Genomic DNA, 16,397 nt, shown 5'->3' on the forward strand with positions numbered 1-16,397 from the left:
AGTAGGAAAGAGGGCAAATGCAGTTTATTCTTTAACAGGTTTTTATTGGTACCGTTACATGATTCATCCATCTCAGTGTTCTATAAGACGTTTTCTGTCATATGTGTGAATTTGCGTTCGCCAAAGCATATGACTCATTTATGAAAATGCTAAATATCAACCTACCTAGTGATCGTGATCTTGACTAACTGTGACCCGTATGTAATGTCTTATGGCAGGGTCTTATCACGCGTAATGCAAAGCCCTGGCCTTGGTACATCCTTTTAAAGAACCAAGGAACTTGTCTGTTCCACCAGCAGAAAAGCCCAAATAAGTGCAGACGAACGCTTTGATTCTCCACTTAAAACATTTTATTACAGACAAAAGAAAACAAAAGAAGCATTTGTGACACAAAATGAATCTAATGCTGGCCGTGATGCGCCAACAAGTGATGTAAAAATAATAATTATTCAAATAATCATGTTATTTGATCAGTAATAATAATAATAATAATAATAATAATAATAATAATAATAATAATAATAATAATAATAATAATAATAATAATAATAATAATAATAATAATGCACCCTGATGAAAACAAGCCAAAACGTTACTTCATATCATTCATAAATAGATGTGAAACCTGCAACCAAATTAAATAGAATGACCATATTTCAAAACATATGATATCCAACAAAAACAAATGGGTTCTCTCATCACTGGCTTTACAAATAAAAGAAGTACATTTGGCAGGTTTATACACAAAATTAAAATATATCTACCCCCATGTTGGAAAAACTCAAAAATCTTTGCTACAGTGAAAAACAAACATGTCTTAAGAATTAAATGCCTTTACTTTTTTTTTCTTCACAAAAAAATGATAAAGATGAGTTCAACACAATTCTAAAACACCTAATAAAACTAGTCAAAAACTTTTAAAACCCACTATGTTTTTTTTTTTTCTTTAGTAACATTTCACATTTAGCAACTTTTTTTGTTTTTTATTCACCTGTACAAGTGGTGTTGGGAAATATGGGAGGCGGGGAAGGGGGAGGGGGGGTTATAGGGGATTGGTGGGTAGGAGTGGTCTGTAGGACCGGGTGGGAGGAGCTAAAGGAGAGGTTTTCGACCTTTGACCTCTACAGTTCAGTCACGTCCTGAGGCCATGTGTTGGAGAGTGTGCCTCTCCGTCAAGAAGCTCCCCAAGCAAGAGAGAGGAACCCAAGCAGTTTTACAGTCTTTGTATTGTTTCTCTCACTGGAGTAGAGCAAGACCAGTGAACACAGTTTAAACACAAGTTTTAGTGTGTGTAATCCCTTCACTGAATCCCCCTGCGCAAAAAAATCACATAACCAAACCAAAAGAATGAAAAAAAAATCAAATAATTAAAAAGCAAGGGACCAGCTAAATACACACATAAAGGGAGGTGGGGGTGGGGGTGTCGGGTCCATTTTGGTGATATTTACAATCACTCTGTGAGAGGAAAAAAACAGAACCAAGGGAGCCCTTTACTAGGGGCCTAGAATGATTTACAAATGTTTAATGTGTTTATGACTATCTTGGTTAAAGTTTTGCTTTTGCTTTTCATTAGGGAGGGTATGAGTCAGTCTTTTCTGAAGTATCCGTCCCTTTGGTGAGGTGACTATGTTTTCTAGGGTCCTCAGTTAGGCTTCCTAACCGAGACACCTACACACACACACACACACACACACACGCACGCACGCACGCACGCACACACACGCACGCACGCACACACGCACACACACACACAGAGTATGCTTAGAGCATTTTTCATTTAGTCTCCCCAATGAGGGCAGTCCGTGGCAGAACAGAGTAATGGGGGAGGAGGGGGTGGGTGGGTGTTGTGGGGGTGAGAAAATGCCCTTAAACATGTAAAACGAAAAAATGAGAAGACATTTTAATTTTTTTTTGGTCTTCATTTACAGTATGCTGGCATGGGCTTAAAGCTCACAGCCGCTGCAGAAATGGAAAGTTCATGGAATAGGAAGAGAGAAAAAACGAGAGAGGGGGGAAAAGCAAAAGAAAAAAAGCAAGAGAAGAAGTGCCTCAGGCCCCTGTCTGGTCTAAGTGCTTGGCAAATAGGTGAAGTAACTGTAGCAGTCTTTGGGATTTTAGAAATCCTTCAGAAAAGTGAGGAAAAAGAGCGAGAGATAGAGTGAGTGAGATAGAGAGAGAGAGAGAAATCCAAGATGGTGGAGAAGAAGAAGAAGAAGAAGAAGAAGAAGAAGAAGGAAGAAGAAGAAGAAGAAGAAGAAGAAGAAGAAGAAGAAGAAGAAGAAGAAGAAGAAGAAGAAGAAGAAGAAGAAAGAAGAAGAAGAAGAAGAAGAAGAAGAAGATACATCGATGACGTCGTCGTTTGTCAGAAAGCTCATTAGGAGGTCCTTCAGCTTCAAGTGAGGTAGAGAGGCTTGTCCCGAGCTCCCATGCCACTGCTGAGGAGAAGACAACACAAGAGGGACTACGTTCAGAAACCAGCCATCCATTATCCATTATCACAGTTAAAGGACATGTGATAATAATCACACATAAAACGCAACCGACGTGTTCCGTGCCCCCCCCCCCCCCCCCCCAGACACCTGCATCTGAAACTCAGGCACAAGCAAAAGCTTCAAATGCACTTCAAATACGACCAAGGTGAGAACCCATTCCATACCAAGACAAATCACTTATAAAGACAAGATATATATACAGTACATATATATACTATACTGTGAGCGTCAGAATAGTAACACCAAGTTCTCAGGTGCGAGACAAACAACATTCCTCCTGCTCCAATAGCCTGATTCAATAAAGCAATGTGTACCGAGCGAAACAAAGGGAAACTTAATTGGATGTCACACTTTCTCCGAGCGTGGGAAAAGTGCTGTTCTGCTCCCACATTACCCATTTCAATTACAAGGGGGGTGGATCTGGCGCTTCAGCAAGAAAAGTCACCGTCGGTGATTAATATCATCTCAGGCTCCGAGTACGACGGCGACGGAGGTGTTTCAGAGGAACTCGTTTGGAAGGAATGAGTGCCTTTCGTCGCACGACAATTAAACGGTTCTCCTTAATTGGATGTCCTGAGACGGAATAATCTAAACGGAGCGAAGTGTATACTATTACACTTTAAAAAAAATATGTATCTGAAATAATGAAATGTAGCTGTCGGGTTGAATGAATCAAAATGTGCGATGCGTTGAATCTTTGCCAAAAATAATTGGCACCGAATCGAATGGAAATCATTGCTGGTATTGAGTCATGACAAGCCTAAGGGCTTAACGATAGTGGAAACGCGCTGATCCGCTTCTCACCCGCAGTGGTTGGGTCCACAGTCCCTGTTGCAGTACTCGCCATCCCAGTCTGGGTTCTGTCCGTGCACTGGGTTAGGGGCCCCTGGAGACTGAGAGCCGCCCACGCTGTTCTGGTAGTCGGCCTGGATGTGGGAGAAGCCCTGGGGAAGAAGAGGAGGAGGAGGAGGAGGAGGAGGAGGAGGAGGGAGGCCATTTAAAAAAGAGCTACTGCAACCTTAAAAACTGTGATTCAAATAGTCGTGGAAGAAATAACAACTTTTATGGATACAACATTGTTAGTCAATTAGGACCCTAGTGACCTAGCCTGACTAATCAACGAAAGCGGGCAGCCCTGCTTGTCGCTGCTGTCTAGCAAAAGCCTCCTACCTAAAATGTTGATTGTTATATTTTGAATTGAATGGTAACATGGCTTTCTATCTCGTAAGCAAGTTTCATGAACCGCAGGACCATGAAACCCTTTCTAAACCCAACGTATCATTTCAAAGAATGAATTCCTGAATTAATCCTTTTTGTATATGCCAGGTTTTCGCCATGACAGCAGCATTGTTTTGGCAGAAAGAAAGCATTCATTAAGGATGAACGCGGAATTAAGGAATCTTGTTTTCTGACAGACGACCATGTATTTAAGCTACATAGTGTGGTTTGAACGGGTTTAAGGGGACCTTAGAGATGTGACCCTTACGTACTTGGCACATACTATATATGACCATATGGACTTTCATTTCAAGTACAAAGAAAGAAAAAGAAAAAACACCAAAATTAGAGTTACAACAAGGTGTTCATTCTACAGCAGCAAACATGGACCTATAAATAGACTACAGCGTCAGCATACAACAGGTTTCATTCTGCTGCCACCATTATGATTACCCCCCCCGCCCCGAGAGCTCTCAGTGGACCCACTAACCTGTTGGCTGAGAGGAGGGGAATGGAGAGGCGCCTGGAGCATTTGGTGCGAGATGATTGGCTGTGACTGCACCTGCTGCATGCGGATTGGCTGGTTGAGCAGGGAGCTCTGGTGCAGGGAGAGCTGGGCGTGGGGGTGCAGCGGCGGGCTGATCTGGAAAGGGGAGGGGGGAGAGGCACTCATGCTGGGTGGCAGCATCTGGGATTGGCTGAGGGTCCGGGCCAGGGCGTGGCGCTGCGGTCCGGCGAAGCTCTGGAGGTCCGACAGGGGGAAGGAGCCCGGCGGGCCCAGGTAAGGGGAGGAGGGCTGGGGGGGCACGCTGTACAGGGGCTGCTTGGGGGGGAGCAGGTGGGAGGCCTGGCTGGTCTGCTGGGCACTTTTTGGTTCAGGATCGTTGTACGTCTGCGGGGAGACAAGGCGGAACAGACGTGAGGATGTGATCAATTACAGTGACGTTCAGAGTGTCAGAGTTGGGGACTGACATGACTTGGACTTCAGTCATACATCTGTCTTGTTTCTAAACAAGATATAACTAGTTCCCAATTAATGACATCTTATTCCAAGTGAACCCCCAACCTTAAGTCATAACCAGATCATTCGTCAGTAGGATAGAATAGAACCACTTCATTGCCTATGTACCAGGAATCTGTCCTCTGCATTTAACCCATCCTAACCATTTGGGAGCAGGGGCAGCCACTCATACGGGAAGCAGTTGGGGGTTAAGTGCCTTGCTCAAGGGCAAGTCAAAAGTGGCCATCGTTCACTTCCCCCACCCAGATCTTTCCTGTTGGTCTGGGTGATCGACCCAGCAACCCTCCAGTCACAAGCCCACGTCTCTAACCACCAAGCGCTGCCCCGAAGTCCTGATTTCATGGCACGTGTATTACTGAGGACCCAAGGGGGTGTAGTGTCGAATTTGGTGCCATTTGGTCAGATGGTGGCGCTATAACAACAAACTTTACATTTTGGCCTGTACATTTTGATCTGTAACAAATTATTTTCCGGGATTCTGTGGGCCCAGATTAATCTATTCACGTAAGGCTCGCCCATTTGTGTCTAGATAGATTGAAATATTTTCCAAATATGTTTTTTCACTCCTACAAATTCTGAGCAATCGTCACCAAATTTGGTATAGAGCATCTCTGGACCATCATGTAGATATGACGTCTGAATCATGACGGATCTTGTGCCATTTGGCCAGTAGGTGGTGTCGTAGAGATGAAATAAACGATGTTTTCTATTTTTAATAACGACTCAGAATGATTTATACAAACGGCTCATCTTTTGTCCTTTAACCTTTTCCATAACAGATGGCGACGAGAGATGTTTTCTTTTTCTTTTTTAAACCGATGGGTGTCGAGGTCGGCCACCAAACGGACTCTGCAGAGAAGGTGAATCCTGGGATTCCAGGGGAGAGCTGCCCTGTCTCGACCTCCTCCGTGCACTGGGAGGGGAGAGTACCGCTGCGCCGTCCGCTTGGCTGTCGCCTCCGGCATGGACCTTATCCTTGTGGACGCGTGATGAGGGACACTCGGTGAGCTGTTGAAATTCTGATTTCTGTTTAAAGCATTTTTGTTTTTAAATTTAAAATTAGAGGTCTAAACTAGAACGAGGATTAGAGCTATTGTTTTTGTGTATATTACTGTATGCTCTGCAGTGGTTAGAAATATTATTACGTTTGTATATATTACTGTGTGGTTGGCTCCAGGTTTTTTTTCTCCTTCTGAATATTTGGGTTTAAAGGGTACATCCCGAAAGAAAGGCGAGGATTACACTTGTTACCCGAAGGTAAGGCGAGGTGAAGTGTACCACGAGTATATTGGAAATATTATTTGGTTCAGGCAACAGTTCCGAAAGAAAGGCGAGGACTGGGGTTTTTGAGAAATCTCAAATATCTTTTAAAAACGCTGCTCTATTTTTATAGGCAGGAATTGGGACAGGAATTGGGACTGTGCGTGGGGGAATTTACCTGTTGTCAGAAGAAGAGACAGCTGTTTTGCTTGTTTGTAACTGGTTTCCTAATACCTTATCTGTTCAAAACTGTAGTTATTTTCGATTGGAAATTAAGATAAGGGCGCGCTCCGTATTGTTTAATTAGGGGTTTTGCGCTGCAAGTGGAGCTTTTTATTTGGAATATTTAGAGGAAACTGACCTTTCTACCATTTTATGTGTTGTGATATTGTATGGGAGAGGCAACGTGAGCTGCTCTGTTCGTGGAGCTATTGACGTGCAAACAGAAAAGGGGTTTTTATTACACTATATTAGGTTTTATTCTGTCCAGGTATTTTATAATTTTTTTCTCTTTCCTCTGAACACTTGTGTTTAAAAGGTACGTTCCGAAAGTAAGGCGAGGATTACATTTGTACCCGAAAGTAAGGCGAGGTGCAAAGTGTACTATGAGTATACTAGAAATATTACTTAGTTCAAACAACAGTCCCAAAAGTAAGGTGAGGGCTGTTTTTTTTTTGGGAATCTCAAAGATCTTTTAAGGCGCTGCTCTGTTTTTTATAGGGGATTTTTTTCTCACAAAGAGGCGGGAAGTTGACCGTGCGTGGGGAAATTGACCTGGGTCAGAAGTAGAGACAGCTGTTTTTCTTGTTTGTGACTCATTTCTAGTACCTTATCTGGTCAAAACTGCAGTTATTTTCGAATGGAAATTAGGATAAGGGCGCGCTCTATGCGCTGCAAGTAGAGCTTTTTATTTTTGAGTGTTTGGAAGAAACTGACCATTTTCCTGCTCTGTTCGTGGAGCCATTTTAGTGTGTAAACAGAAAAGGGGAGAATAGAAAAAGAGTTCTGTCTATTGTTATTAGTGTGTAAACAGATAAGGGGAAAATAAGAGAAAAAGGTTTATTACACTGTACTAAGTTCTGTATCATAGTGGCTCTCGCTCGGCGTCACTCATGCACTGTCCTCGCACGTGCACGCGCACTGAATAAAAGACCACAATGTACCTTTATATCCCAATATTTGTCTGACAACACCCCTATCAGCTTACCCATATAAGCAGGAGTGGGGCCACCCCCTCGCCTCCTTTCTCGCTTTCACCACAAGGAGTGCCTCGGTAGATCCCCACTTGACGATGTTGTTAGTAGGAGAAGAGTTGGAAAACAAGAGATACGTTGACATCATATCTTTATTTTCTCTCTCACTATATTCGAGAAAATACGGCGATATTGTCTTCGTACTGGAGTGTCTGGAAGATGATGATCATTCTACACCTCCGTCGGGTTTCGTATTGGGAGTTTATGCCGCTACATGCCTCTCAACTGCAGTCCTCCTTGCTGTGGCTGGTTGCGGTAAAACCTTCCAGCGACACAGCTGGACTGTAGGACGCGCCGCTGTTGTGAGAAGCGGTGGGTTCCAGGTTGGTGAGTAATGTTTTGCTTGCAAGCTCCACTTGTCTGTTAGTGCTATGGGGGCTAGCTGACAATGTTTACGAAAACCGGCCCCAGATTAGGGTCCTTTGTTCAGCCTTTAGGCGACGGCGGAGGATCCTGGTTTGAAGCCCATTATAGCAATTAGTGGGCCACACGACCAGTAACTGGTGATCCCAGGATCTCTGGACGCGTGGGTACTTCTCTGTCACCGTATAAGGCCCCGTCTTTCATATACAAATGAGAGTATACCCCAAACGAGGAAATGTGAGCATGGATGATCGTTATCGGAAAATCCATGTTCAAGTCGGCTACAGCCCAGTTGGGACTTGTACCGGCTCCGCCGGATGGTAAAATCACTGTTGTAAAACTGTGTTAACATCTCGTTTCTCTTCTCTCTTAAAAGGTGAGGAGGGTTTCAGAACGGCGGCCTGTCTGAGTGTGACTTGTTATATCGTTGTGTACGAGTTCAGGTGATAGCTGCTTAGCTTGCGTGCTAGTTGTGGCCTACTGTGTTAGCCAGTCAGCTGTTAGCTGCGGCGCTAGCTCGCTGTGTTTACCAGGAGCCTGTTGTGTCACTAGGCTAGGTAACGTTAGCTTGCTGCTATCGGCCGAGTGCGGCCGTTAGCTTAATGCTACACTGTTGAACGTTCTGAGACTATAACATGCTTAAACACTCTGACTACGACGTCATCTTTGACAGAGGATGTTAGTCAAACCTACCCTGGGGCCAGCCGGCGAGGACTGCGTCAACAAGGGGGACCGTAGCGGCGGGATGGAGCGGCGACGCTGCCCATGCCGACAACACAGGACGGCTGTGTTTACTACGGTGCCTTGTTAGAGACTGTAGTTTCGCTTGATCTGCGCTCACGGTAGGAAGGGTCCTGACCAGACCTTGAACACTTCTTCTTGCTTTCCCTTCTAAATGTTTTGTAAATAACGATGTTTTCCAAAACGAGTGTTGCTGCACTACATTTAGGATACGACGCGAGTTATGTGTGAATTGTCTTGTCACTGGTCTCCATGCAAATTTGTTACAGATGTGAAAATGATCTGGTTTGTTGTGTTGAGACACATTGTGTGTTCATGTACCGTGTACTCACAACTAAGGGGGTTAAACTAACCTATAAAGCTATGCTTAGTGACATATGAGTAAAGAATGATTCTTTTCTCAGCCTGTAATGACAATGAACAGTGTGTTCACATATTAACAGGTTTACCTGTTTAACTGGCCGTATTAAGGGTAAAGTAGGAGGGGTGTTTTCCCCCCCGGTTCCCTGGGGACTTCTTCACCCTCCTCTCAGACATGTTGTTACACTATATTGTGTCACTGTGTGGTAGGGATACGATGTAACCCTTAGCTTAGTTGTTGGGGTTGTGCTAACCGCTTGAGAAACTATATTTTCCTAAAGAAAATATTGTTTGGTCACTTTTTCGTGTGTGCTTAGCAAGGCCTGTGGCCGATACTAATCGAGAATTATGTATTCTCTCATTATGAAAAACGGCGTTCCTCTGTAGAGTGTTTTTGCCATTTTGTAGGTGATAAAGGGTTGTGTGTATCGTGCAACCTACAACTGGGTTGGGTTGGCCACAGAAGCACATGTGTAAGTCTGGTACCGGGGCTCTTGAGAGGGCCTTCTCTATTCTGTGTTTTTTCCTTAGTAAAAATCAGATGGCAGGTTAGCACATGCGCTGTGTGAAGCTGTTAGACGCTTCATGGAGCTGACTATGACTGCGTCATACTCTTTTTTGTCATTACATCGTATCATGGGTGTGGGGTCGTAAAGGGGTGAACTGGTAATCCTTTTCTCCCCTTCTTTGATGGGCAGGGGTTAAAACCTCCTGTCCTTCAAGGTTCCTGTCACGTTGCTGTTCGGCACGTTACAGGGTAAGAGGGGGGGGGGGGGGGGGGGGGAGTTTCCTGGTCCCACGCCCTGGAATATTGGGCGTGTGCACCGCAGAAATTCCCCCGCCATAGAGTACGTCACTGTGCGCGTCTCTGTTGGTAGGACTTCCGTGTGCTGTTCGGGTCCATATGATGGATCTGTTTCGGGGGGTGGTCAGGGCTCCTCCTCACGAAGCTCCTATTCGGGCTCTCTGTGAGTTAGGACTCTCCTTCCATGTGAGGGAGCCTCCTCAGAGTACAGAGCCTCCTCCTCAGATTGTCAAGGTGAGTGGAACCTCAAGAAGGAGTCCTACTCTATTGTGTGTGTATTCGATTCAATTCGATTATTGAGTGTGTATGGGTTCAGTGCCTCCTCCCCGGAGAGCCCTAAAACCAAACTTTTACAGGCTCAAGGTGCAATATATTCTTTTCAATCTGTACAGCTCGCGTGGGAAGTCTCTCTGGGGATTTCCATCTCCTCTCTATGGGAGGGTGGTGGAATGTAAAAATGTAAACAATTTTTACCCCCGGCTGTGTAGACTGGGATACATGCTGTTGGTGCTTCCTTCTTTTCTATTAAAAAGGGTTGGAGTTAGGAAGCATCGCACCCCTCTTGTCGTTCCCCTGGGCGCCTTGGGGATTCAATGACAGGTCTAAATAGCCTGTTCATTGATGTGGTTGTGTCCCGACACACGCATAGTGCTAGCTCGGGGTGTTCTGTTGAAGATCAGGCGAATGACTGGCACGCCTTGGTTGCTTGAGGTTAAAACAGCGTTTTTATAAAGCAACTGGGATGGAGGTTTTTCCTCTTCCGACGACCTGTTTTGGTTGTCGACGGATTCTCGTTCATATCTGGGGGATGATGACGGAATGGATCTAAACATATGTAGAGGGGTCTCACGCCCTGGGGGTGGGCCACCGGGCGCGGTTCGCACCGAACGTCTGGGTGGCGCCTTCTTTTCTTCATTTTCAAGATCAACGCGCTTATCTGCCCCTTCTCCTGGAGTAGGCATGTCGGCGTGGTTAGGACACGGGACTGGTTCTGGTCACGCTGGTCCAGATCAGTTAAACCCGTTGTCCGCCGGGGATGCAGATCTGCTGTTCTGGTACCCTGAGGGACTTGGGCTTTTTTCAGGGGGAATAATGCCAGGTCGGTCCGGGTGTCACAGGGTTAAGCGCTATGGAGACCCTGGTTGGGTACATTTTGTACTCTGCACTGTCGTAATGGCTTACGGCCATGCCAACCTGTACACGCTCGATCTCGTCAGATCTCGGCCGCTACGCAGGTTGGTCCTGGTTAGTACTTGGTTGGGAGACCGCCTGGGAATACCAAGTACGGTGTGCTTGGGGCTGGTTCTCCATTCTTTTCGCTCCTCTCTCACGCATGGCGAAGAGGGGCCTGTTGGGGTGGTCTTTGACCTCCTCTGGTGACCCTGTGCTTCTCGTATCGCCGGGCCCGGTCCGAAGTAATGTTTCGTCGACCCGTAGGCCTGGGATAACCCTTTTTTCTTGAGGGGTTATAGGAACAACCACCGCATTGGGTAATGACAAGGTGGTTGATTCCCTGGTGTGTTGGAGCAGTGTCAACTCCCGGGTTACCCGGTTGAGGGTGCCCCTGCACGTTCATGACGTCTGCCAATCATGTCAGCCTTCTCTGCCTCAACCCCTCTGGGTGGGTTTTTTTTAAATGGAGGCTTGGTCATGCAACAACGCCAGCATACGCCCCTTCCGCCGGGGGGGCTGTTCTCAGCTGACTCCTTTGGCGCCTGTCTCGTCCGCAGTGCTCCAGGCTCAGGTTACAGCCTGTTGCCTGGTTTTCCCCGGTGCGCTGCCTGCTTCCGTTGGTTAACCTTTTTTGTGTGCTTACGGCCATGCTGACTGCCTGTTCTGCAGGGTCAGTGTGCCAGGCGGTGTGCTATTGGGGGGAAAGGGCCCACTCTTGGAGGGGCCTTATCCGAATACGCTGGCGATGTGGGGGGCGGTGTCACTAAGTGACCGCCTGGTGGGGTCTTGATGCCTGGCGTCATTGACCTCTCCGGGCCCCCGTTTTCCAGGGGATCCAGTCCCTTCAGTGGGTCTGGGTCTTCCTTCGCGCTCCGCTGCTACGGCCTTGCCACGGGGTTGGGTTTGCCCTTGACCCTGTGATTCTGGGGGCAGTAACGAGGTTGTTCCCTCCGTTCGTTCCCGGGTGGCATGCGGGTTGTGCGTGTGTGTAGTCGTGGGGTCAGGCCACGGTCTGCTCACCCTGTGCGTTGAGTTGCTTGAGTGCCTCTTCGCACGGTCGGGTCCGTCGCCCTCCCGGGAACCTCCAATAGGGGGGGTGCCCTCCATTAGGGGGGGTCGGGGGGGCTCGGTCCTCCCTGATCTGATGGTTGTGGGGGGCCTTCAGCGGGGTGTATTTGTCGGCCGATGGCTCTCGCTCTGCCTCCCTTGTGCATGAGTGACGCCGAGCGAGAGCCACTATGATACAGAACGTTAGGTTATGACTATAACCAAGTTCTGTTAGTAGTGGTGACGCTCGGCGTCCGACGCCGCTGCAGCCCTTGATCTCGCCTTGTGGTGAAAGCTTGGGAAGGAGGCGAGGGGGTGGCCCCACCCCTGCTTATATGGGTAAGCTGATAGGGGTGTGGTCAGACAAATATTGGGATATAAAGGTACATTGTAATATTTTATTCAGTGCGCGTGCACGTGCGAGGACAGTGCATGAGTGACGCCGAGCGTCACCACTACTAACAGAACTTGGTTATAGTCATAACCTAACGTTAACTCTGTCTCTTGTTTTATTACAGGTTCAAAACTGTCAGGTATTAAACTGTGTGTGTATCAAACAAGAGAAACTGTCAGGTTTTAAAACTGTGTAGGACCCAGGCCTAGAACTGTACCCTGAGAAAGGGAACTGCACCCAGAGAGGAAGGTTTGCCCTGCGGGAGGTTTTTGGGTTGAAGGGGTATCGAACAGGAGGGAAGACTGTCATGTTTTAAACTGTGGATACCAAACAGAGGTTAAGTAATTCAGAAACATTTTATTGCACTGTAAACACTATGAATGTAATTTGAATGAAAGAAATGTGATAACGGGCAACATTTTTTAAAGCGTGGCTGAGATTAAAAAAAAAAATTAAATAAAGAGAATGGATAGTGAGATATACAGAGCTTTGTTGATTTCTGTTTTCCAGCTGGCACTCACTACAACATCTCTCTCCTTTGTCTCTCTCTCCCACGTACACCTATGTACCCATCTCCTTTGTGGTTTCTCAGGGGGGGTCCTCCATCTCTGTGCCAAACCAATGCCTGACGGCCCTACTGACCACTGCCCCAGAGAGAGGAAGCTGAGCCTGGCTGACCCCAGCTGACTCCACTGCTCCAGAGAAGCATATGCCTACCAGCCTGCTCCACTCTGCAGCTGGACATGACCAACGCAGCTATGAGCTACAGCTAGGACCATCAGACACTGCCAACAGCTGACCACAGCTTGCCTACTGCTCAAACTAGGAGGCAGAGAGCTGACCAGCTTGCTCCACTCTGCAGCTACTAGCTAACACCATCAGACACTGCCAACAGCTGGCCCATCACTGGCCGAAGATAAATAACTAAGCAATCCTAACTGCGATTCACCAGCAGGTTTTTAACTGAACCTCATTCATCAGAGGAAAAGACAGTTAGCTTGTTTCAGTTGTGAAACGAACCAAGGACAATGCGAAAGAAGAAGACCATCTGGGACGACCGAGAGAACCATCAGACTGGATCGGCCCGGGGGTATTGGATGGCAGGGAGGGGAAGACCTACCTGAGATTCAACAAATGAGGCAAGTTTAAAACACACGCTACAGATGTGCATTTCATTGTTTGTGTGATTATGTTTCATTCTTGTACACATGTTTTATTATTCTCAGAGCTTTGGCTCTCAAAGTCAAGTGTTTCCTGTTTTTGTTTTGTTTTTGTTTTATCTGCTCTACGCTTAGATGAGCAGCCCTGCAGCTATCTCATAAAGATTTATTAATATTAGTCATTTCAAACTAAATTTGGTTCAACCAGGAACATCCATGTACTATTGAGATGTAAATCCTGATATACAGTCTAATTGTTAAGCAACCTTCTTAACTCTTAAAGGTAGAGTAGGCAAATTTTTTCACCCTGGCGTTCGTATGGGAACGCTGCTTCCAAATTGATTCCGGACACTGCAGTCATAACAGAGCGCGTGTTTTTCATGTTTTGTGTTTTGTTATGTGTTTTTGCAAGATACTGGTTGTTTTTTGTTCTGTCTTTCCAGCTGATGCACCTTTGACCAGCGGAGGCAGTTCACTTGGGGCGCCTGTCATCGTTCATTTATGTGTGGACTAGTCCCTCTGGGGGTTGGTTGATGTAATAAAGAATGATAATATGTTTTGGTTATTTTGATAAGTGATTGTGAATCTATTGTATCAAACAGGGTGGAGTGTCATAGAAAATATCATCATATCATTATAGATCTGTGTTGAGATATCATTTTTATCTTTGTACAGCTTGACTGGTTCAATATGGCCAGCTAGTATAATGTGTGTCTCTTTAAAAGGTCTGAAAGTACCACGGTTATCTTCCCAGCCAGCCAAAGCAAGCTGGTGTTATTACTTCCCCTACTGATAATCCAGTTTGTTTATACTTTCATCATCATATCTGATGTATAATGTTACGTCTTGCAAGTGTGTATTAATGTACATTCTGCCCAGACCTCTTGGTCACTTTGCTGGTCAGACTCTTATGTGCGAACATCTTTTGTCCTTTAACATTTTCCATAATAGTGGCACTGTAGCAGTATCATTAGTTTAAATAGCCACAATGGGTCTCATTCACTAAATCACTGGGTAACATTATCACGTCTCATGGCTTCTCCTACCATTGTTATGCCGACGATACTCAACTCTTCCTCTCCTTCCCTCCCTCAGATATCCACGTCTCTGAGCGGATCTCGGCCTGTCTGTCCGACATCTCCGCCTGGATGACGACCAACCACCTCAAACTGAACCTAAGCAAAACAGAATTGCTCCACCTGCCGGCCAAATCCTCCCCCCTAACCGACCTTTCAATCACAGTCAAGAATGCAGCTGTGACTGCGTCCCCGACCGCCAAGAACCTTGTTGTTGTCCTCGACGACCGGTTGAACTTCTCTGCTCACATCGCAGCGACGACCAGAACCTGCCGATTCCTCCTGAGCAACGTCAGAAGGATCCGCCCCTTCCTTCCTTTTTTTTTTTTTTTTTATTGATCTTTTTCCCCCTCCATTTTCCTCCGATTTTCTCCCATCCCAATGTTAGTCGTATGCCAATTCCCAATCCCCTTCCTGGTCGCTGCGCACTTACCCCCCACAGTCAGATCATCTGGGAGAGTGGAGGCTATCACGTGCTTCCTCCGACACACGTCCAGCCAATCAACCGCTTCTTTTCACCTGGCAGCGCGGATTCTCATTAACACTTTGAGTGCCACTCACGAGATTTCTCGGGTTTTTAATAGTGACGTAGAATGCCACTCACGAGATTTCTCGGAATTTTTTTTCTTTTTCTTTTTTGCGATCTGAAAAATGATTGCATCACCCGAGCCTACCCGAGTATAGCCGAGGGGCGCCGGCGATCACTGTGGAAAAAAGCGCCCCCTGTCGTCTCCCAGATGACATAAGTGATTTTGGAATGGACTCAATGAAAATGAATGGGGAAAAAAATCCAGTACTCCACATTTTCCAGTTCACTGATCCAGCCAGGGTTACCAGAGTTCATTCTGGAGCCTCAGAGCCCCGCGGATCATGGAGTTCTACTGTATCGCGTTGGATCCATACACGTATCGATTTTTTCGAATGGTGATCAGGAATTGGAATATACCAGTTGGATACCATCTGATGTCAGGTAAGGACTCTATGTTATCAGTGGTAGGATAATCAGAGTAAGTTTGATGAAGTTATAAGCTGTTATGTGAAATGTCTTCTTTCGGTTTCACTGTAAAAGTCCGTGAGGAAATCAACGGAGCGATTATCAGTGCACGGCCGTAATGTGCTTGCGTGCACGTATAATATTGATCATCTAGCGTTTATTTGAAAACGATTCATAAAAAGGCAGACGAATATCAACGTTGTGGAATATTCCACTAAAAGACGATTTTCATAGAATGCTCCAGAATGAGCTGTTTTTTATATCAAAACGGGGGCTTTTCTAACTGCTCTGAAACGGAAACGACGCGATAAAAAAACAATCTGCCTTCACAGCACTGACTGGAAAATAGTCTTTGATAATGCGATGGGCAGATTAGACACATAGCCATAATTTAAAACATAGATTAGGCGATATTAACGTTAACATTGGCGCCGATGGTGGCATTCAAGCGGTAAAACGGAAAACCAGGCGTGGCGCTCAAAGTGTTAAGAGGGCGTAGCGTGTGGAAGGATCACACTATCCCACTCAAGTCCTATCCACGCTTAGCAGGCGCCCCGACCGAACTGTAGGAGTCGCTGTTTACAACGACCTGGACCCACCCCGCCAGCTTCTCCCACCCTCTAATACTGCCAATTGTATTAGTGTGAACGGCCAGCCAAGCTGGTGACAACCCTGGAGCTGTGAGCTGGATTCGAACAGGCGAATCCAGCTCACAGCTCCGGGGTTGGTGACGGGATCCGCCCCTTCCTGACAAAAGAAGCCACCCAACTCCTTGTCCAATCAACAGTCATCTCCCGCCTCGACTACTGCAACGCACTGCTCGCTGGCCTCCCGGCCACTGCCACTAAGCCTCTTCAACTCATTCAGAACGCAGCGGCCCGCCTGATCTCAAACCTACCGAAGTCGGCCCATGTCACCCAACTTCTTAGGGACCTGCACTGGCTCCCCATTGCTGCACGAATCCGCTTCAAGGCCCTCGACCTAGCATACCGTGCGGCAAAGGGAACCGCTCCCGCCTACCTCCGGTCAATGGTCTCTAA

The 16,397-nt window shown here is 46.5% G+C and overlaps 1 protein-coding gene across 1 annotated transcript in view; it reads right to left on the minus strand.

Moving 5' to 3' along the window:
• Positions 1–340: 340 nt before the first annotated feature.
• LOC311243623 (TOX high mobility group box family member 2-like) overlaps positions 341–16,397 on the minus strand; it is a 50,303-nt gene continuing 34,246 nt past the window's right edge. Inside the window, exons 3-5 of the mRNA XM_084332916.1 lie at positions 4,201–4,602; positions 3,297–3,436; positions 341–2,435 (exon numbers count right to left, since the gene is read on the minus strand). Of these exons, the coding sequence (XP_084189042.1) occupies positions 2,393–2,435; positions 3,297–3,436; positions 4,201–4,602 (585 nt within the window). The 3' untranslated portion in view covers positions 341–2,392. The remainder of the gene's footprint in view (positions 2,436–3,296; positions 3,437–4,200; positions 4,603–16,397) is intronic.

This window comes from Notolepis coatsorum, assembly GCF_963971535.1.
Source record: "Notolepis coatsorum genome assembly, chromosome: 17".
Classification (NCBI taxonomy): domain Eukaryota; kingdom Metazoa; phylum Chordata; class Actinopteri; order Aulopiformes; family Paralepididae; genus Notolepis; species Notolepis coatsorum.